At 47.5% G+C, this 23150-nt stretch overlaps 4 protein-coding genes across 4 annotated transcripts; 3 read left to right on the top strand and 1 right to left on the bottom strand.

The window, feature by feature from the left end:
* On the top strand, nucleotides 1-706 carry F5891DRAFT_954834 (uncharacterized protein; the record flags this gene model as incomplete). The annotated part of the gene is made up of 3 exons (XM_041375283.1): nucleotides 1-237; nucleotides 364-474; nucleotides 521-706. Coding segments are annotated over 3 exons (534 nt in total), but the record flags the coding sequence as incomplete, so codon positions are not given.
* A 6336-nt stretch (nucleotides 707-7042) lies between these two features.
* On the bottom strand, nucleotides 7043-10853 carry F5891DRAFT_981506 (uncharacterized protein; the record flags this gene model as incomplete). The annotated part of the gene is made up of 17 exons (XM_041377117.1): nucleotides 7043-7256; nucleotides 7312-7352; nucleotides 7410-8056; nucleotides 8112-8259; nucleotides 8311-8474; nucleotides 8526-8680; nucleotides 8743-8924; nucleotides 8970-9160; nucleotides 9211-9714; nucleotides 9772-9831; nucleotides 9883-9942; nucleotides 9994-10101; nucleotides 10153-10179; nucleotides 10231-10278; nucleotides 10336-10549; nucleotides 10595-10687; nucleotides 10737-10853. The coding sequence occupies 17 exons, from the start codon at nucleotides 10851-10853 to the stop codon at nucleotides 7043-7045; spliced, it is 2973 nt and encodes a 990-aa protein (XP_041224420.1).
* Nucleotides 10854-13021: 2168 nt separating this feature from the next.
* F5891DRAFT_954846 (uncharacterized protein) lies at nucleotides 13022-15039 on the top strand (the record flags this gene model as incomplete). Its single annotated transcript, XM_041375284.1, has 2 exons — nucleotides 13022-14024; nucleotides 14105-15039. 2 exons carry the CDS (start codon nucleotides 13022-13024, stop codon nucleotides 15037-15039), a joined length of 1938 nt encoding a protein of 645 aa, XP_041224421.1.
* A 925-nt stretch (nucleotides 15040-15964) lies between these two features.
* F5891DRAFT_954811 (uncharacterized protein) lies at nucleotides 15965-19151 on the top strand (the record flags this gene model as incomplete). Its single annotated transcript, XM_041375282.1, has 8 exons — nucleotides 15965-16265; nucleotides 16317-16543; nucleotides 16595-16800; nucleotides 16849-17548; nucleotides 17601-17814; nucleotides 17868-18239; nucleotides 18289-18690; nucleotides 18739-19151. 8 exons carry the CDS (start codon nucleotides 15965-15967, stop codon nucleotides 19149-19151), a joined length of 2835 nt encoding a protein of 944 aa, XP_041224422.1.
* Nucleotides 19152-23150: the final 3999 nt, after the last annotated feature.

Consider the following 23150-nt stretch of genomic DNA (forward strand, 5'->3'; position numbering starts at 1 on the left):
GGTGCATGGAAGTGTAAGACAGCTTTAGGTGGTGTGCGCCATTATCAGGATACAAAGGATAAGTCTTTGACCACTAATCTGAAGCACCATGCCATCGGATGCTTTGGCGAGGATGCTGTCAACAATGCCATGAAGGGCAAAGATGCTGGTGTTAATAGTGGCTCTGTCTATGCAGCATTTGCACGCCAAGGCCAACAGCCAGTCCATTACTCCCATCGGACACACAAAAATCCGGAAGTTTGGTAAATGATCTAAATCTGTGTACTTTTACATGCTAACATTGATTTCAGTGCTTGTCTTGTGAAATGGATCACTGAAAGTAATCGCCCAGTCAATATAATCAATGACTGTGAACTCCGCGAGCTTCTTTGTGCAGGTCGCTCAAATATTGAACTTCTATCACCTGATGTACTGTCCTGCAATATTAAAGTAGCAATTGAGAAGTGCAGTGAACACATCAGACAGCTTCTCCGTGTAAGCCTTTTGCTGATATCAGATATTTGGCTAACACAATGGTTAGGATCACCCTGGACGCTTACACTTTGCCACAGATGCTTGGACTTTATCCAACCATTGTGCCTTTGTAGCGTGGACAGTCCACCTCGAGTATGAGGGTAAAATGTTTTCATTTCTACTCGACATCATTGAAGTTGCCGAGGTACGTTGCAGGCCATCCATATCAAATGCTCCACCAATCTTCACATGATATATCTTAGTCACATACCGGTGCTGCGATGGCAAAAGCCTTTCAAGCAATGCTTGAACACTTCGGGCTAACAAAGAGAGTAAGCTGATTCTAAATATTGCAGAAATCATGCTAACTTGAAGATTACAGATTCTTGCAGTTAATGCTGATAATGTGACTGCAAATGATACTCAAACAACGAAGCTCGCAAGTCTTGATAACCCATTGATCGCATAACAAGTGATAAAAACCTCAAGCGAGCTAAAAAATATGAATTGGATGACAATGAGTGGAAAATTGTTGCTGACCTCATCACAGTTCTCTCTGTAGGTCTTGCTCGTCATTCATATTTCCTTGTCTCACTTATTTCGATCCTTTTCGATCCACTACTAAAACAAGAAGGCTACCTTGTTCTTCTCTTAGGACTCAGCGAGCATTGCAGCTGTGATACCAGCGATGGACAAACTCGATAGCAAGCTCAATCAACCACATAATGCAGTGACATATCTCCCTACCTATAGGACAGCCCATGTTAACAATGCTCCCTAAAACTCGGGCCAACCCACCATGGGCGCACATATGGAATTGTACCCCAGTATAGTGGGTGGGCCAGAGGCTAAAAATAACTGAGGCTCAAGGGTGGGCCTACTGTATATATATTATGGAATACAAAAATATATAGGATAGTGGTATTATGATGCATAGGCTATGTCTGGTAGGTTCTACTCGATGGTGAGGGGTGGGCCCATATACACTCACTGACAGTTTTGCATATTTCGGAATCACCACAGGGGGGCAGCTGTGGCACTGCCGAAACTAATGTTGCAGGGTGATTGCCCTATGCTTCCATAGAATACCTCACTATGCATGCATGCTGGTGACATAGTACAAGGCCTGTGGCACTGCCAAACATAATACTGCAGGGTAAGGATTGTCACCGGCGGCAGCTGACCCATGCATGAATATGTGGCGAGGGATCACCTGGTGAGGTATGTTGAGGAAATGGTGTTAAACAGCTGCTACTCTGCTTTGGCCACAGGCACTGTTTTATTGTTGAATACCAGCTCTGCAAATTTACAAATATAAAGTTGCTGGCGACACCAGGCACTAATTGCGGCGGTGCTTGCGCTGTGACCTTGTCAAACACCGGCTCGGCAAGCATGTGGCGCATGCATCTACAGGATGACCACTGGTCCCCTTCACATTTCACTGATTTCATTACATATGGGGAATTAGGTCAAGACAATGCGCAGTATGCATGCCTCCTTATGTTGGTCCTCATGTTATCAATTTTGTTAGTTGATATGGCAGTCACTCTTTGTGTATTTTATGTAACCGATGTGCCGCCAGATTTATGTAACCAGTTTGCTGCCAGACATATATAATCACAATGCCTAGTACATTATATAGAAGCCATGATTCATATTCCTCCTGACTGGGCCTTGGCCACAACCCATATTGCTAGTGAATATGTCTCTTGCCAGTTCCTTGCACTGATCAGCGGATGGCCCAATGCTATTCCTCTGCTCGAACTAGATTTTGTCATGCTCATGGCATGCTCAAAACTGGCTAGTACCCTAGCCGATGCCTATCAGAACCCTGGTATGACTCTTTCAGCAGCGCCTTATGTGATCTTTAATCCCATCAATATTAGTCACTATCAACTTGGATGTAACCAGAGAGTGACAAATTCCGTATTATATGGGCCACCCAACCTCCATAATATCCCATATGAGACGGGCCAGCGGATCATGGACCCATGTTGTGTATATTCTTGATGATGACGGATGGGCCGGGACACATATTATTTCTGATGGAGATGGGTGTGCCCATGTATGCCAATGATATATATATCCTTGATGTTGACGGATGGGCCAGGGGAATATGATCATTCATGGAGATGGATGGGCCCATCTGGGTAATATGTAGAGTAGGATATTATAGACAGCTGGGCTGAAGAGAGATGTAAGGCAAATATTGTTATATAGACGGGCGGGCCGACAAGGGGAATATTACATAGATGGGTGGGCTGACGTGGGGTGTATTACATATACAAGTGGGCCGACGTGAAAAGTATTACATATACGGGTGGGCTGACGAAAGGGATATCAAATAGACGGGTGGGCTGAAGGTGCGATAAAATATTTATTACATAGACAGGTGGGCCGAGGTGGGGTATAATTATATAGATGGGTGGGCCGACGTAGGATGTATTATATAGATGGGTGGGCCAACATAGGATGTATTACATAGACGGGTGGGCCGACATGGGGGATAATACATAGATGGGTGGGCTGATGTAGGGGAATTGTACATAGATGGGTACATATATGGGTGAGCCTAGATATGTTCCATCAAGACATACAGCTGATGTAGCCACCAGCGAATCAAATACATAGGATACATGTACACTATGAGTGCATATACCTACCATCGACCACCAAATCTAAACCCCTAAGCACAAAAACATGAATCGACCATGTGTGGCATTGACCAATAATCAAGGACTGAAGTGGAAAAACCCCACACCTGAACCCTGGTGTGCAACATATCCTATTTCTAAGCATGGACACCAGAAGCACAACACTCACAAAAATATATATGTCAAATTTTCAGTGCCAAACCCCAAACTGAGATGTACCAACCCCCGAACCCCGAAACCTGAGACTGCCGGGTCTCGGGTTTCACTTTGGTCACCCCATTTTAGACACCTCTTAGGTTGATTGTGACCTATAGAGGTTTTCACCTAAGAGGTACTTTTATGGTGGTCTACCCAATGTTCTGTGGTCTTTCCCTGTAGTCATTAGGGACCAAAGACCATGTACCATATATGAACTAAAGACCATTGGGAATATGTTGTGGGAGTACCATACAACGATTTGGACCACTTGAATTCCCTCTAATGTAGGGGTGTCTGGGGTCTTCAAATGACGATTTTTTGGCAAATTTTCCTACCTTTGTGGATTGCATCTATGCACTGTGCCCTACCTCCTAGACCCCCTTAGACTGAATGAGTCTTTTCGTATATAATCGAACAATATATCAAAATTGTATACTTTGTCCAGACGGCCTACAATCATCTCCAACACGCCAGGCGCATAACCCACAACAGATTTCATTATATACGCACTGGACCCGCTCACATCCTCTGGAAAACTGTCCTATGCCCAGTCCGGTTCCATGTAACACTACTGGTACTTACACTTCAAACCACACAGATTGTTGGTTCATCACGCCCACTCCTCAATGCTCACTCTGCTTGCATCTTGGTGGGGATGTTGAGCATGGGGACTGAGGGGTGGTGACTGTGTGGGTGATGGATTTGGGCGGGCCTTGGCTATGTGTGTGAGAGGAGTGAGAATGCGGTGTGTGGGTGGTGGATGTGGGCATAGCCTTGGCTATGGGTGTGAGAGGAGTGAGAATGCGAGGGGGAGTGTGTATACGAGTGTGAGTGCAAGGGGGGCTCCTCCCCGTCTAACCACATTAGCTGCAGTACCTATGGCCGTTTACATACTATTGGATCCAATAGTTTTACTACAACCTTTATCTATAGTACTGCAGACTTTCACATAGATAGATGAATAGGGACGGCATACCACAGCATTGCAAAAATGATAAACAGGAAGGACTGTAGGTGTGATGTGCCTGCAATAGGGAAGACCGTACACTTAATGAGACGGACCATAGGCATAATATGCATGCTATAGGGAGGACCACAGGCTCATTGGGACGGACCATAGGTGCAATATGCATGCTATAGGGAAGACCACGGGCTGATTGGGACGGACCATAGGTGCAATATACATGCTATAGGGAAGACCGCAGGCTCATTGGGACGGACCATAGGTGCAATATACATGCTATAGGGAAGACCACGGGCTGATTGGGATGGACCATAGGTGCAATATACATGCTATAGGGAAGACCGCAGGCTCATTGGGACGGACCATAGGTGCAATATACATGCTATAGGGAAGACCACAGGCTCATTGGGACGGACCATAGGTGCAATATACATGCTATAGGGAAGACCACAGGCTCATTGGGACGGACCATAGGTGCAATATACATGCTATAGGGAAGACCACGGGCTGATTGGGACGGACCATAGGTGCAATATACATGCTATAGGGAAGACCGCAGGCTCATTGGGACGGACCATAGGTGCAATATACATGCTATAGGGAAGACCACAGGCTCATTGGGACGGACCATAGGTGCAATATACATGCTATAGGGAAGACCACGGGCTGATTGGGACGGACCATAGGTGCACTATACATGCTATAGGGAAGACCACGGGCTGATTGGGACGGACCATAGGTGCAATATACATGCTATAGGGAAGACCACAAGCTCATTAGGACGAACCATAGGTGTACTATACATGCTATAGGGAAGACCACGGGCTGATTGGGACAGACCATAGGTGCAATATACATGCTATAGGGAGGACCGCAAGCTCATTGGGACGGACCATAGGTGCAATATACATTCTATAGGGAAGACCACAGGCTTATTGGGACGGACCATAGGTATACTATACATGCTATAGGGAAGACCACAGGCTTATTGGGATGGACCATAGGTGTACTATTCATGCAATAGGGAAGACCGCACACCACCACCATCACCCCCCCCCTTCAACAGACTAATCTGACTAGAATTACTCCATTTCTACGAGGAAGACACCATGTCCAATTCTTCCTGAAGAACAAGTATGTCGCTCAGCTACTACACGCTCCCCCCCTTCAACAGACTAATCTGACTAGAATTACTCCATTTCTACGAGGAAGACACCATGTCCAATTCTTCCCGAAGAACAAGTATGTCGCTCAGCTACTACACACTACCCCCCTTCAACAGACTAATCCGACTAAAATTACTCCATTTCTACGAGGAAGACACCATGTCCAATTCTTCCTGAAGAACAAGTATGTCGCTCAGCTACTACACGCTCCCCCCCTTCAACAGACTAATCCGACTAAAATTACTCCATTTCTACGAGGAAGACACCATGTCCAATTCTTCCCGAAGAACAAGTATGTCGCTCAGCTACTACACACTACCCCCTTCAACAGACTAATCCGACTAAAATTACTCCATTTCTACGAGGAAGACACCATGTCCAATTCTTCCCGAAGAACAAGTATGTCGCTCAGCTACTACACGCTCCCCCCCTTCAACAGACTAATCCGACTAAAATTACTCCATTTCTATGAGGAAGACACCATGTCCAATTCTTCCCAAAGAACAAGTATGTCACTACCTTCATTTTCCCTCTATTAATGAATACATATGTAGATGTAGCTACCCGCCCCTCTCCCGCCCGCCCCCCCTTCAACAGACAAATCTGACTAGAATTATTCCATTTCTACTAGGAAGACACCATGTCCGATTCTATGTCCGTTAAGTCCTGTTAAGCCCACTGGTGCATAGTTGCCTTGTGTTTCCCATTAACTACACGCACTGCAATCATTATTACATTTATTCCCATGTCCCGCAGCACCTGCAGGTATTTTACATACATATCTCTGGACCCAGAAATTTAGACCCGGAAATTACAACTAGCACTCCGGATTTCCACATAGATATATATATACCATGCGGGGTGTACATTGGAAATTTCGCGGACCCAGATTTCGGAGGCTTTGTCTCCCCTAGTTTTATCACCCTCCCACTAGTCACTCACTCAGATTACCTTTGCATCACTACATATTTATCCTGGTCATAACTCCTAACACTTTCCTATTTGTGTATCCCTTTATGTTAGGGTCGAACATTCTTGCCTTCTTGCAAGAGAAGCAGCTAGGGAGATACGGACCCATATAAAGTCGAGTCATATTACACGCACACTCATTTGGCAACTTGTGTGGATAACAGTCAGTCACTCTCATGTGACATTCAATGCTTTCGCATGAGGTCTACCTCACTTCATTTTCACTCGGTTAATGAATACATATGTCGTGTGTAGCTACATGTAGCTCGAATGTACTCCATTGGTGAAGTCAAGAGTATGAAGCTGAAAGTAGAGAAGCATGAGAGAGCGGAGTCACAAGACAAAGACACCATTGATATTAATCTTTATAATCTTGCATGAGTGCAGAACACCGTGCACATGAGGAAAAACCACACAGTAATATTCTTCGATATCAGGTAAGTCTCCACAATTGTGATCAGCATGTAAGATAGAGGACAAGACATAAAAAAGCATGCTTGCATACGCATAAGAATTTTAACATGAGTGTTCGGCATGCAATGAGCGAAGTAAGTCATAGGCAAGTAGTAGCATAAGTCACGACAAGTATCATAGTCGAGATCAGACAACATGACCGGCGGTTATAAAAGCTGTAAACATCAGTTATACTCAAATTCATCCTCATGTACAGGAGCAAGTAAACGGTGATCCAGGACATGAGCAGGCTGAATACGTGAGTCATATTGGCGCGAAGATGGAGAGCCCTCAGAGTATGGCTCGACTGCCGAACGAGATGGCAAGTGCGTAGTGTTTTGGTTCGGCGCAGGTCCCATGCGTGCCTTTGATGAGGTATGAACATATGGCTTAGGATGACTGAGGAATAGACACCAATTAACACAGTAAGATTGGCAACACGGCAACGACATACTTGTGACCCTTGGTGGACCTCATACCCATGCTTGCCCTGTCCTGCAACGTGAAAGTATGTGAGAAATAAAGACAAAGATACAATGCAAAAAAACGTACATGGGACCTGCTCCGATATCTCGCAGCCACCATTCCCGTCTCAATGTCGTCGGCCTCCCTCGCAGTTTCATAATCATCACAAGTCCGTTTCCTAGTCTCAGAGGCCATCGAGCGTCGGATATCTTCACGTACGCGGTTGTACTGGTATCGTCCTGCTGCTACATTCGAACCTTGAGGGGTCGCATGAGGAGTTGACAGTGGTGGAGATGACGGTGGGAGATCGTCGTCGGACTCATCTGAGTGAATGCTGTGATCCAGGAGTTCATCATGGTCAGTTTGAATAGGGACAGGTGGAATCGAGCGCGAAGCCCTATGTTGTGAGCGCGAAGCCCCGTGTTGTGAGCGCGAAGCCCTGTGTTGTGAGCGCGAAGCCCCATGTTGTGAGCGCGAAGCCCCAGAGTTGGAGCGCGGAGCCCGATAGTCGGAGCGCGGAGCTGCGGGGTACAAGCGCGAAGCTTCCTGGTGAGAGCGCGAAGCTCCAATAGAGCGTGAAGTCCCTGTGTTTAAACGCTCAGTAACATGGGGAGGGAGGTCCTTGATAAATTTATCCGACTCCTCCAGACGACGTAGAACGACGCCATCTGTGTCGATGACAAGAGGGATTGAGTACACCTCGCGAGAGTATCCAGCGAAGTCTGATAGCTGACCTGTAATGCAACAAAATATTAGTTTATGTAGGGTACAGACTACCTGAATACGCACGAGGAGTCCACCCCTTAATAGATAAGATGACATCAGGCTCCTGCACAACCGCGCCGCGAGTTCTGCGATTCTCGTTGGACTTCTTCGATTTACCTTTCCGCTTTGTCGTTGTGGCTTTCTCTGCATCGTCCTCGTCCTCGTCTCGGCCCTACTCAGCCTCATACATGTCGCCGAGATGCATCCTGAGATATGGACCCACTAAGGCGCGTAACTGACTCGCAGACAGCGATTTCAGATCAAAATCAGGGCCAGGGGGTGGAACTCCTGCTGGCCAGTCATGAATGCAAAGTTGCATAGAGTAAAGGATGTCAAGCATCTTCATCCACCTGCTGTTCGACGTTTTAGAGGGATGACCAGCATCAGCTACCGAAAGCATGTGAGTACACCGACAGCGGAATCTAATAATACACGAACCAAATGCTTCACTGATGATTATAGGCGCCACCATGCGATTTCTATCCCTGGCGGATTTGCCGTTGCGCAAGAGGGGAGCATTGGGGACTGCGACAGGCGGTGGGAGAAAACTGAGACTCTTGCCTTCTGCTTGAGCAGCCTCCAAGTCCTTGTATCTGTAACGCATCCCGTGTATATTAGTATCACATCCCCTCAAAGAAAAAGACAAGAAACACACTTTAGGATTGTAGTAAGTTCATCTATCAAGCGCTTTACATCTACTTGTTGAGCGTCAATGAGAGCCTTCACCATATTAGACCCCGCAAAAAACCCAGAGGCCTGCCGACCAGATTCCTCATCTCCTGGATAAATGGTGATACCAGCGATATGGATTCCATGGGTGTGGTACCAATATGAAGCCTTCCAAATATTTAGTCATTGATCAAGTCACCGAAGGACACTTACCGATTTCGCAAACGCTTCACGAACTGCTGTCATGAGACTGGATGACTCCCGTGATGAAAGATCCTCAGGGCTGGCGACCACGCTATCCCAATGGTGTTGGATTTTCTTCCATAGGGATGCGTGGTTAGGGTCTTTGTACGGGTGGGCATGATAGTGCACATTTTGCTTGACTTTCCATGATGCCAAGTTTGCTGGAAGGTCATTAATAAACACCGAAACAGTCATGAATGCAATAACTTACGTTCTTTGGATGGAGGTAGTACAGTCGGGAACCAGGCTTGATGCTGGTTCCAGGCAGACTCTTTTCGAGTTGCCTTCGTCGCTAGTCCTGCCTCGATAAGAATCACCCTCCGGTGTTTCCCGAACTCTTTTCCAATTGCAGTTGCTTCAGCCATAACCCTCTTGCCAAATTCTTCCGTTTTCAAAACACCTTCTTTGGACAGTCTTCCTGCTTTATGTGTGGCCCTATCCCCATCTTCAGACGTCTGATCTTCATCGCCGCCCTCGGCATCGGCATCGGCATCGTCACCGTGGTCGTCTGCCACCGCTGGTCCCTTCTGCTTGTCATTCGCAGACAGTCTGAATGGCCTCGCAGGGTCATTAGCGCGTTCTGCGTTCTTCCGCTTCTCTTCGAGTTCTGCCCAGTCGCTGTCAGAGCCAGAGCTCTCTGCGGGTTCGCTCTCATGACCAGGAGCATATGATTTGTGGGCACCAGATCTACGCGGGCGAACGGTCGTGGGTGCAACTGCGGCCAGACACATTAGTTGTGTATTAATATATATATAGCAAAATTTAAATTTACCTGTAGTCTTCTCCTGTTTATTCGTCGCTGCAGTACCATCACATTCACCGTCAGACGGAACTATAATAAAGCATGTTGGTGGTATACCACGAGACATGCAACAAAACTCACCTGCATCTCCCTCCCTTTCGTTCGTCACAGTAGTGACACCACATTCACCTTCAGATAGACCTGCAATAAAATATGTTCGTTATATACTACGACATGTGTAGCAAAACTTACCTGCATCTCTCTCCCCTTCGTTTGTTGCTGCAGCAACACCACATTCACCATCGGTTCTCTCCCCTTCGTCTGTCGCTGCAGCACCACCGCATTCACCGTCGGATAGAACTGTCACACAACATTTTAGTTATTTACTACAAATATTTTAGTAGTACTTACCTGGAGTCTGCTCTCTGTCGTTTGTCGCTGCAGCAGGTCAATATTTTAATACATCCTGCATGTGAGCAACACACATACCTGGATCCTCATTGGCATCATTACTAGTACCATCTTCCTCGAGACCAGCTGACAACAAAATTTAATGAGAGTTGATAGCGAGTAAAAGACCGAGAGAAAACTTACCTGATGTCACATCGCCATCTGCGCCATTTGTGGACCTGTCGGCGGTATCAGACAACTCGACCTCGGGACCTTCATTCACGTCACTGCGCTTCTTCCTGCCAAGTGACGAGCGTCTGCTGAAGTTAGAGAAGAAAATATCTTCTTCAGCAGATGATGTCATGGAACCAGAACGTTCGGACCTTGGAAGAGGGCGAGCCTTGGGTCGAGGATGCGGCTGATGTCGATTTAGTAGATAATAAAATGACAATTATAAGCTTACATGGTCTTGGGTTTTGGTATTCATGACAGACTTTGGGCCAGGCTTCGGGCCAGCACGAGAGCGAGTTTTCTTTCGCGTAGTACGTGTAGAGGGCTTTAGCAATCAGCAGTGGTTGCAGTGCGAACAATAAGTAACACATTACCTGGTTGTCATCGACATCAGATTCGGCAGCCATTTGGTCCTTGGACGCGTAGGAGCGAACATAGTCAGGCGGTGGTGGGGCTTTAGTCTGACGCCCCGAACGGGTAACAAGAGGCATTTGAGACTGCTTCCGACGATCACGAAGATACGAGGAAGATGAGTTGAAGAACACGAAGTTGCCTCAACAGTTTTATTTCACCGACACGAAGTCAGGTAAAGATACGAAAAGCGTGAATAAGTTGAGAATGTTAGAGTGAATATAGGAGGGCTGGAAATTTTGAGGGTGTCTGAATATCGCATCATATTATATACAGCGACCAGACTCTATGAAAATAGTTATTTGCGTTGATTAAATAATTATCTGAAATGGAACTTACTCGCATATCAGGGTGTCACCCACATAAAGTTAGTGAATGTGGGCCCTTACTCAGGGATGTGTCATGGCGATATGACGGAGCCAAAACAACGGTTGGAATAGAGTTGAGACACGGTGTGCGGTGTACAGGACGTCGAATCATAAGTTACGGCATTATAAAGGCCGGGGACAGAAGGTAATTGGAATAGTGTCGGGAACAGAAGGAAAATAAAATAGAGCGAATGCACGGAAAGTAATTGGAATAGTGTCGGGAACAGAAGATAGATAAAATAGTGTGAATGTACGGTATAATACGAAGGTGGTGAAGAAACTGAATCCAGACTTTGATGCACAGTAGAGATGCCAGTAGAACCTCCCTTCGATGCGCAGTAGAGACGCCAGTAGAACCTCCATTTGTGGGGGGTGACTGCTATTTCCAATGGTAAGGGACGGCATATGAAAGGAACATGTGAGGGTAGATCAGCTCAGCAGAAGTAGATAAGGGACATATGTGTGTCCTCACCTATAAAAACGAAAAGACGGGGTCTCTGAGAATTTGGTGCGAGGGTATATCACTAGAAGTAGACATGAGACAAATGTGTACACTCACCGATTAAAGACTGAAAGTGAAGTATGACGCACCAGATTGAACGCACCGCATATGCAAGAAATCAATGATGAGGTTAAAGTACCTGTTTAAACAAATGATTAAGAATTTGGCGCATTCTGAGGATATGGCACTTACCCGCAAGATGATAGTCACTCAATCAAGAGTTAAGTTCTTTCCGATCCTCGGTGAAAAGGATGTGAGGGCAGATCAGTAGAAGTAGATAAGACATGTACTCACTAGTGAAAAATTGAAAGAAGAGAAGCACAACACACCGGGCAGAAAACGGATGCGAGGCACTCCCGCTGAAGGTCTTCAACCCTATTGGTGCAGCAACGAATGAGCAACCAGGGCGACCCTCCAGACACGAAGTCTAAGAGTGATAGATCAGCGACACGAAGTCAACTAATCAGGGTTTGAATGGCACGAAGCCAGTTCAGAATGGCAAGAGAGGGCCGGGAGTCGGAGTTCAGGCTGGAAGTTGAGGGCGACGACGACCTAATGAGGAGGCAGTGGTGGGCTGGAAGTTTGAAGTTGAGGGCAACGACGATCTAAGACGCAGGACGATAGAGGCAGTGGTGAAGAGTTGAACAAAGTTGGGACTTTCCCACAATTGAACTCGTTACCCAGATTCAGTGGGAATTTCATTTGGGATTTTCCCACTGCATTTCTATTCAATTCCTTACATTTCTATCTACTACCGCCATCATCGTTCCCCTTCCATCTTCTCTCATTGTCCTTCCTCTCTCTTTTTCGTCCCGCCCCACTAGATCATTGTCGCCCTCAACTTCCAGCCTCAACTCCCGACTTCCCGGCCCTCTCTTGCGATCTGAACTGGCTTCGTGCCGTTCAAACCCTGATTAGTTGACTTCGTGTCGCTGATCTATCACTCTTAGACTTCGTGTCTGGAGGGTCGCCCTGGTTGCTCATTCGTTGCTGCACCAATAGGGTTGAAGACCTTCCGTGGGAGTGCCTCACATCCGTTTTCTGCCCGGTGTGTCGTGCTTCTCTTCTTGTTTCATCTTGACTTTCAGTCTTTCGCCAGTGAGCGTACATATTTTCTCTTATCTTAACTACTTCTGCTGATCTGCCTTCACATGTCCTTTGCGTGGTATCATTGCTGTCGTGTTGAGCAGCGACATAAACTCTCACGATCATATTCCGCAACGCAACACAAGGTACGTTGACTTTCGCTTTCGTTACGGACATCCACTTACGATTTGTAGCATTCATCATGCCCAATGCTCTGACATTGTTTAAGTCGAATTGCACGCTCTCAGACAGTACATATTTCTCAATCTATCTCTGTCATGCACTGATACTGATGTTTACAACAGGTTGGTTGCAAGCTTTCGATGCCCGCGCTGTCGCTGTGCAGGGAAATCTGGTCATCACCACGCCCAACATGCACTTCGTGCCAGAGTTTCACCACTTTGACGAAGAAGACCTACAAGCCCGGGCAGATGGTCGCTTCGGGGTTATCGATTGCTTCCAGTGGCCTCAGTCCTATGATGATGCTTTTTGTCACGCTGTTTGCATTCCTCGAAAGGAGGCATTTCCATTCCCGCATCCGCTACACTGGGCCTGGTTCACCCCTAGCCAGGATGACCTTAAGTCTATTCCAGGGAATTCATTTCCTGTAGGCACGCTGGCTCCTGATAAGGTTGATGGCTTGCAATCCCTTCTCAAACTGGCTGAGCAACGAGTCCGCGATTACAGAAAGGATCAGCCGGACAGAGGGCAAATTATATACAGTCGCCTCTTGTACCTCTGTCATGCCATCGCACGGTTGAAGTCCCACCCTCTTACTTTTCGAGATCTTCTGATTTTTGTCACCGACGCTCAGCGCCTGTTTCTCGACATATACTCCTACATTGACTGGGTTCTTGTCGCCCAACCTCGTACCACTTTCGGTGTTCGCCATGAGGTCAACTTAGGATGGATGGGGGGGTTCGCGCAGAGCAGCGACATTTGCGAGAAGTTATTCTGCGCTGGCGTCCCAGCTTGGTATGTCCGTGCAAGCGCATACATACCCCCACAAATGATGGTCGTTGAACCTGTCTTACTCACACACCCGGATCACATCATTATTGCGATGTACGCAGAGGGTAGAAAAATCCGCCCATTTGAAGTCATATACCGCGGTCAAGGTGGTCGCAATCGTCATACGCACATTCGCCGCCTGTATGCAGGCACGACACACCAGGATCCCGAGTCTGACAAGTCCTCTCAACTGTCGTCCAGCTCGAGTCGTCCTGCCCCTGGTCCCAAATTATCTGCTGTTGGCAAGGCGCCTAAACAAAAGGGCAAACAACGGCACCGGCCTTGTATGTACCCTTTTTTCTTTGTATATGTTGCATGCTCACGCAATTTTCAGACTCCATTGAGGCTCGCCCTACCCAGTCAGGTGAATCTAGGGATAAGTGGAAAGATCCCGACACACCGTTCCTTCCACCGCCGAACCTGCATTGGGAGGGTGCCATGAAAATTGTTGTTAAGGACGAGTCTCGTGTTCGCACACCCTACGTTATCGATCGGGGATATAGATTCCCCAAACCCGCTCTCCTCCTCGGTCCCAAGTTGCCTGAACGTTTGCAACTATACCTTGCCAATTGGCTCGCTGCTCGTCCACTGTGGATTGGCCGAGTTGATCATGATCCTCCACGCACCTATCCTACTCCTCAGCTCTGGCGCGATTTTCTCGGTAGCGTCCCTTCTGTCCAACCACAATCTTCCAAAGGGAAAGAGCCAGACGGAAAGAGTCTTACAGCCACCGAGAAGGGGAAGCGAGCAATGCGGGACTTGTTCGGTGATGACCTGTTGGAAACTCAGGGCGATATATTTTCGCCAGATGGAGTTGTTGAATTTCGGGGTGAACAAGTCTCCATCGCTAGTCTCGCCACCCCTCCTTCGCTTCTGGTGCAGAAGATCACATGGGAATTATTTGAACTTGGCTTTCGGTACGAGTTGAGGGATCTCGATCATTACTTGGCACGGGGATGTTGGAACAATGATGCTGTTGGTCGCGAGCAGCTCCTCCATAGCATCTTCCCGGGCGAGGCTGGTTTGGTGATGTGGTCGGAGGCGTTTCCGTCGGAGAACTATGGGTTGTGGAACAACACCTTGATGGGCTGTCTTCCTTACCTTGAGAATTTCCGGAGACTGCTTTGCGATTGGGATGACGTTCCGCCTTGTCTTCTGACACCACTGACCTCGGACAATTTCACAGATACATACTCCTGGGAAGTTAGGCGTGCGGCGGCGACATTTTACGTTCAAACATTCTTCGATCATTTCGGCAGGCCTCCTATAGTGCCCCACTCGCTTCCCATGCAATCATGATCTCATATAATGTTGCCGTTTTTGTCTTTTGCCTGTAGCAATGTGTTTTGCAGTTTCGTTACCTCATCATTATCTGTTAGATTGATGTTGCTGTGATGTTGCTAGTTGAATTTGCGTGACATAATTAGCGACACTGCCTCTAGCATTTTTTGAAGTTCCTGTGCAATGTAGGACACTCTGTTACTCGACTTTGTAGGCCCACGGCATGGACTTCCACTGGTAGGCTTCTCTGTCCTCTCATCTGTTTGCTCTCATTCATGTATTCTCTGTTTCCAAGCTCCTCTTTTATTCTGCAAGTCCCATCAAAACATATATCTGGTTCAGTTGGTCGCACACCAAAATTCTCTTATTGGGCTAGCGCAGTTACTGACATAATTACATCATGACATTGAAATGCAGATGATGAGATGTCCGACTATGTAGGGTTCCTGACCCGAAGGACTTGCTCTGATGCGATTATGGACATTTGCCTTGAGGGCTTTGTCTTCCAACTCCCGGTGTATCCACCACCACTGCCAGTTATTCCATTGAACTCTCCCCAACTGCGCGTCGGTCCACCCAGTGTCTACTACAACTAATCACTGCCGTCGAACTCTCCTGGACTGCGCGTCCGTGAATTGAGGTTCTCCAATTGACTTCGTGTCGGTTGTTTCTCTTCCTTGTAAGACTTCGGGTCTTGAGGAATTTCGTCATGGCGGTTTGCCGTCCGAAGCCTCGACGTCGTAGAGAAACCATCCTTGATTCACCATCGCCTCCGTCGACACAACAATCGAGCACCATTATTTGTGAACCTTGGATGGTCAAAAAATGGAAACGCCCTCGCGAGACTAAGAAACTGAACCTTTATCTTCCTGGCCCGCCTCCTGTTTTGGTTATGCCAGGACGACGACATTTATCACAGCAAGTTTTACCTCGCTCATTGTCCATGTCTAGGACCGAACTAGAACACAAGGATGATGAAGCAACCATTCCATTCAGCGACTCCCTGCATTTCTCTGACCATCCTGTTCCCCGTCGTCTCACCAGCTCGCAGAAAAGGGCCAATCAATGGCGCAGATGGTCAGATGACATCATTCCGCGCATGATAGTGCCCTATCTATCTTATATCGAGGAGACTTTATCGCTACGCCATGCCAACGTACCAGGAGAACGCCATTCAAATGATGGAGAGTGCGGGACTGGGTGCAGAACTCGTAGTATCAAGGTTGCATGCATACTTTTCAACAGTATGTTATCGTCTTTCTTATCTTCTAACATTGGTCTGATGTACTTTACAGCTTTCGAAGAAATCACCATCATCGCCTGTCCTTGTTTTCCCGCCCCGCTTCAGCTTCTTCGTCGCGGCCTTTTTCCATGTGCACCCATGGTTCCCTCTCTAGCAGTAGACTTACGAGTTCTGGAGTTCGTTCGCCTCCTCTTCGTTCGTCAGTCCCCCAACCAAACTGCTTGGTGCGATGCTCTGGAGACCTTTCTTGATGGAATGAGGTACAAGTTGACATCGAAGGTCAGTATTTCCCTGCTCACGGGTGCGCCTGTATACTTATTTTTCTTTCAGAATAGCTTGCGGCATCGCTTCAGCAATGCGTTTCACTGGTACAGGGTCTTGACTGTGTTGGCTCGGGATCACATCTCTACCCTCATTACTGATGCCCGGAAGGACAGTTCTCGTGTGGACCAGCCTAGTGAGTATCTTCGTTCGCGGTGCCCACTCTGTTTCGGAGGGAACGATTGGCGAAACGAAGTGAGAGGTTCTCCTTCCATGTGAGTCATTTATTATGACTCTACTGCACCAGTTGACCATTTCTCCAGGCCAAATATTATTGTGTGCATTGACGCGTGCTTCACACAAAAACGTTCCACAAATCCTCGCGGTGCTACTGGCAGCGATCCTCCTAACCCAACATCGTCTTTTTTTCTACCCACGGCCGATGTGAACGCAATGGAAGATTTTGTTCAAAGGTGTCGTGGAGAAGGACGTCAAGCAAGGGCCTCCAGGGCGGAGCCAGACGAAGATTGCTATGAAGAGGGCATGCGCGTACCAGTGTCGGTCTTGAACGGGTGTGGAGACTCTTTTATCGCTGCAGACGAAAAGCGAGAGAAGGCAAGTACTCGCTTCTTTACCGATACAGGCCTGATGGCCTTGCTTTGTAGACACGATCGTGTCCTGTGGGTCGCGAACCTCACATCGGTGGGAGAAAAACAACACTATGCGCTTGCCCTATTGGACCAGTTGTTTAAACATCTCCCTGCTCAGATGACGATCGGGCTTCTATATGACATTGGATGCCAGCTCGAACGGAGCTGTCACAAGTGGAAGTTCATGGACGACAATACTCTATCTCGCATTGCGTTTGCCATTGCCATATTCCATGCCTATGGTCACCAGTGGCCTTGTCAGATCGTCTACCACCCCAGGAAGCGAGAAGGATTCGGACTGTCTGACGGTGAAGGATGCGAACGACTGTGGAGTTTCCTCAAGCCCCTCATCCCCTCCTTGCGTGTTTCTGGGGTACGTATGCTCTATTCATATCATTCTATGTATCTTACTCTTCGCTATGAAGTTCAATCAGCGGCTTTTCGTCCTTGACACACAAATTCGTCATCTGGACTCGAAATCATTGCAAGGCTTTGGACATTGGCTCCATCGGCGCTGGATCCACTGTCAAACGAAGAAAAACGGTGCACTGGACAGTTTACATGATTTGCAGGTGGACGAGGATATGCTTCGTGTAGAATGGAAGGCTCAGGTTGATCACCAGACGAGACCCGCACCACGTACATCTATAATAACCAAATGTTCTAAGTGTCCTGAACTGAACCTTACGTAGGACAATCTAGAAACAAGGCGGCGGAGGTGATTACTACCGTCCTAGCACTGGAGAAGACCTTAGAAGCTCAGGAGGCTTCTATCCGTGAGCTCGAGATGCAGCTCCATAGTGGCCGTGTCCCTGACATTGTCGAGTTCAACCTGCAGCTTGCAGACATCCGCTCACGGCGAGCGAAAACTGCTGACACTCTCCGACGACGTCGAGCTGCACTTGGAACAGAGGACAAGGTCAACCTGCAGAAGATGAAGAAGGATATATATCTTACGGTTCGCTTGAATGCCCTTGCAGTCAAAACTCATATTCGCGACCGCCTTCGTCAACGCAAGTTTGAGTTGGAGAGACTCGAGAGATCTTACAGGGCAACAATCAATGGTGCGTTGACGATTTGACCGGACTGGTGCACGTCTCATAATTTTTTCAGCCGAGCACAAGCTTCATGCCAATACTCAGCAGTCGATCAAGCGGCAAGAGCCCGGCATCCTCAAATTAGTTTCAACGTACAATGGTCTGTGTTCTCAACTACGATCTCTGATACGCCAGCGTCGAGCACCTCCTTATGCTATTATGCCTCACATCATCCCGCGGGATGGCATCTTTCTGCTCGATGTTGATGACGACATCTGGCAAGATGTCGGGCTTGATGATGACACTATGGCGCCGCCAGCATGGCTATCAGATGATGCCGTCCGAAATGGCATCCGCTTGCAACTTGAGGTTGATCGGTGCGTGGAGGAGGAAGCTCGACTGATGCATGAGAGGGCTGTCATTCAAGAATGGATGTTGGCGGAGTGGGGGGCAATAAGAGGTGCCTCAAACAATGCAGGTAAGTGTGTCCGTACAATGTTATCAATGGTGGTTAGTGACGTTGCAGTGACAGATGCAGTCATGTCTTTCCACCTTCGGTCTCATGCGGATGAACTTGTAAACATATGTGTAGTCTGGAAGAAAAAGGTTCAGTGTATTCCTTGCGCATGGCCAGTTGGTGAGAGCTGGGGACCCTCTGACGAAGCATTGCTTCAGGCCGCTCGTGATCAAGCGCAGTCATCCTTTCGTGATGAGGATGATGCTGAGAGTGTGGAAGGGGAGGAAGGTGATTGTGAGGGAGACCTGGAATATGGTGAGATCGGAGACGAGGAACTGATGGATGCTATTGAAGACATTGCACTAGCGGACGAGTACAGGTATGATTACAGTAACGAGTTAGTGGATGACACGGATGACATTGATGATCACTATATGCCTTCCTCCCCTATTAAATTGTCAAATAAACGTCGGTGCATATAGAATTTAAAGTTTTTGGTCCTCTATTAAATTGTCAAATAAATGTTGGCACATAGAATTTATAGTTGTCACTTAGTTTTGGCTGACAGATGTGTGAGAATATATTATACAGTAGCAACCAATGGAGTACTTTTGAGCTACATCTACATACATATTCATTAATTGAGGGAAAATGAAGGTAGTAGCTGAGTGACATACTTGTTCTTCGGGAAGAATCGGACATGGTGTCTTCCTAGTAGAAATGGAATAATTCTAATCAGATTAGTCTGTTGAAGGGGGGGGCGGGGGAGGCGGGGGAGGTGTGGGTAGCTACATCTACATATGTATTTATTAATAGACGGAAAATGAGAGTAGTAGCTGAGTGACATACTTGTTCTTCAGGAAGAATCGGACATGGTGTCTTCCTAGTAGAAATGGAATAATTCTAGTCAGATTAGTCTGTTGAAGAGGAGGGGGGGGGCGGGGAGGTGTGGGTAGCTACATCTACATATGTATTCATTAATAGAGGGGTAGTAGCTGAGTGACATACTTGTTCTTCGGGAAGAATCGGACATGGTGTCTTCCTAGTATAAATGGAGTAATTCTAGTCGGAATAGTCTGTTGAAGGAGGGGTGGTGGTGGTGTGCGGTCTTCCCTATAGCATAAATAGTACACCTATGGTCTGTCCCAATTAGCTTGTGGCCTTCCCTATAGCATGTATAGTACACCTATGGTCCGTCCCATTTAGCCTGCGGTCTTCCCTATAGCATGTATATTACACCTATGGTCCGTCCCATTTAGCCTGTGGTCTTCCCTATAGCATGTATATTACACCTATGGTCCGTCCCAATTAGCTTGTGGCCTTCCCTATAGCATGTATATTACACCTATGGTCCGTCCCAATTAGCTTGTGGTCTTCCCTATAGCATGTATATTACACCTATGGTCTGTCCCATTTAGCCTGCGGTCTTCCCTATAGCATGCATCTTACACCTATGGTCCGTCCCAATAAGCTTGCGGTCTTCCCTATAGCATGTATATTACACCTATGGTCTGTCCCATTTAGCCTGCGGTCTTCCCTATAGCATGCATCTTACACCTATGGTCCGTCCCAATAAGCTTGCGGTCTTCCCTATAGCATGTATATTACACCTATGGTCCGTCCCATTTAGCCTGCGGTCTTCCCTATAGCATGTATATTACACCTATGGTCTGTCCCATTTAGCCTGCGGTCTTCCCTATAGCATGCATCTTACACCTATGGTCCGTCCCAATAAGCTTGCGGTCTTCCCTATAGCATGTATATTACACCTATGGTCTGTCCCATTTAGCCTGCGGTCTTCCCTATAGCATGCATCTTACACCTATGGTCCGTCCCAATAAGCTTGCGGTCTTCCCTATAGCATGTATATTACACCTATGGTCCGTCCCATTTAGCCTGCGGTCTTCCCTATAGCATGTATATTACACCTATGGTCCGTCCCATTAAGCCTGCGGTCTTCCCTATAGCATGCATCTTACACCTATGGTCCGTCCCATTAAGCTCGTGGTCTCGCCCGTTTATCCTTTTTGCAATGCTGTAGTATGCCGTCCCTGTCCATCTATTCATGTGAAAGTCTGGAGTACTATAGACAAAGGTTGTAGTAAAACTAATGGGTCCAAAGGTAGGTAAACGGCCATGAGGTACTGCAGCTCATGTGGTTAAACAGGGAGGAGCCCCTAGGGAACTGCACGGGTAAACCCCCGGGTACCAGAGCCCATACCCGTACCCGCACTAACAGGTACTGGTTTTTGGCGGGTATGATGAGTTCAGACCTGGACCCGGACCCGTGTGGGGTATGGGTTAGAGCGCGGGTCTCAAATCTCAACCCGTACCTGTGACCCGCGTGGGTTACCCATACCCGTGCAGATGCCTAGCCGAGCCCCCCACCAAGATGCAAGCGGAGTGAGCATTGAGGAGTGGGTGTCATGAACCAACAGGTGTGTGGTTTGAAGTGTATGTACCAGTACTAGTGTTACATGGAACCGGACTGGGCATAGGACAGTTTTCCAGAGGATGTGAGCGGGTCCAGTGCGTATATAATGAAATCTGTTGTGGGTTATGCATCGGGCATGTTGGAGATGACTGTAGGCCGTCTGGACAAAGTATACAATTTTGATATATTGTTCGATTATATACGAAAAGACTCATTCAGTCTAAGGGGGTCTAGGAGGTAGGGCACAGTGCATAGATGCAATCCACAAAGGTAGGAAAATTTGCCAAAAAATCGTCATTTGAAGACCCCAGACACCCCTACATTAGAGGGAATTCAAGTGGTCCAAATCGTTGTATGGTACTCCCACAACATATTCCCAATGGTCTTTAGTTCATATATGGTACATGGTCTTTGGTCCCTAATGACTACAGGGAAAGACCACAGAACATTGGGTAGACCACCATAAAAGTACCTCTTAGGTGAAAACCTCTATAGGTCACAATCAACCTAAGAGGTGTCTAAAATGGGGTGACCAAAGTGCGGGTTTCAGGGTTCGGGGGTCCCGGAACTCGGGAAATTTGGGGAGATCAATAAAATTTGATTTACAATCGAGTTTATTGACAAACACATTGATTTACCCATTTTTAAAAAATATTTTTGTTCTACATACCGAGTTCCGAGTTCTGGACCCCCGAACCCCGAAACCTGAGACCTGGCAGTCTCGGGTTTTGGGGTTCGGGGGTTGGTACATCTCGGTTTGGGGATTGGGGGTTAGTAAAATGTTTACAGATATACGTAGGTTGATTTAAACATTGTCTGAGAGATGTTGTTCGTCTCAAATGTCAAATCCTTAGTTCCGAATTTCGGGACTCAGCACCCAGCACCCGGGACTTGGGGTTCGGCACTGATAATTTGACATTCGGGTGTTTAGGTTTCGGGTGATATCTACCTCAATCTACAGTTTTGAGTTCTGGATATTGGGACTGATCATTGAATCATTCAATTGTGGCATAGGTAACATGCATTGAAAAAGATTTATGTACATCTATCACTGAGCAATTATGTAGCCATTTCAACCTCCTCACCAGGAAGATCAACGTTTCCCTCAACATCCATCTCATCAGAAGAAGAAGCATATTCTGGCAGGAGGTTACCTGGTTCATTAGGGACCACAATATTGCTGAAGGATTCTGGCAAGAGGTTGCCTGGTTCATCCTGGAGCACAATTTCACCGGAGGATTGTGGACCCTCAGGCTGAACTTGGGTGGGCTCAACCATGGGACCTACCATAGCAGATCCATGCTCAGGCGTCAAGGGTGTGGGTTCCATCACTGAAATGTCCAAATCAATGAGGTTGGAAAGTGCAGAGGGGAGGGGTGACATGGACAGGGGGGACCTCCTTGATCAAGCAACATTGATGCATCGGCCGGTGTGTCCGGAAGTGAAAATGAAGGGTGCTGGTCGATCACCGTGCGCTGGAGGCTCTCATGGAGGCATTGCAGGGTATCAATCTTAGCATCCTGCTCCTGCACCCGAGCCTCAAGAATTGCGATGCGAGCTGCACCATCCTGAATTGTGATTGCCATAGAATGGAGATCCGGCATGGGAACATTGAGTGCTGCACGAGGCACTGCAATGCTGGAAGACCTGACTGCTAAGTAAAAAATTAGGTCAGCCGGTCATCAAAGGTTTGGGTGACTTACCAGCTGGCACAGGTGCAGGGACAGGTGCAGGTGCAGGTGTCTTCTTGATGGTGATGGTCTTGCTGCGACCACATGACTGCACCTGGGGTGTAGTTGCAGCAGGGGTGGCTAGAGGTCGGGACGGGCCACGAGATTGACTACGAGTTCGGGCCCTTGACCGGGAGGGAGATGGAGCATTGGATGAAGCAGGGGCAGGTGTCTTGGAATGCATCCGGCCGGTGGTAGACTTCCCTCGGATCTGTTTGGGTGGAGATCCCAGAGATGCAGGGTTGCATTTGATCTTCTTGGTGGAGCAGCAGATGCAAGACAAGCAGGGGAGACTGGTCCTCTTGTCCAAACAAGTT

Source organism: Suillus fuscotomentosus (genome assembly GCF_016647785.1).
Source record: "Suillus fuscotomentosus strain FC203 chromosome Unknown F5891scaffold_36, whole genome shotgun sequence".
Taxonomy (NCBI): Eukaryota; Fungi; Basidiomycota; class Agaricomycetes; order Boletales; family Suillaceae; genus Suillus; species Suillus fuscotomentosus.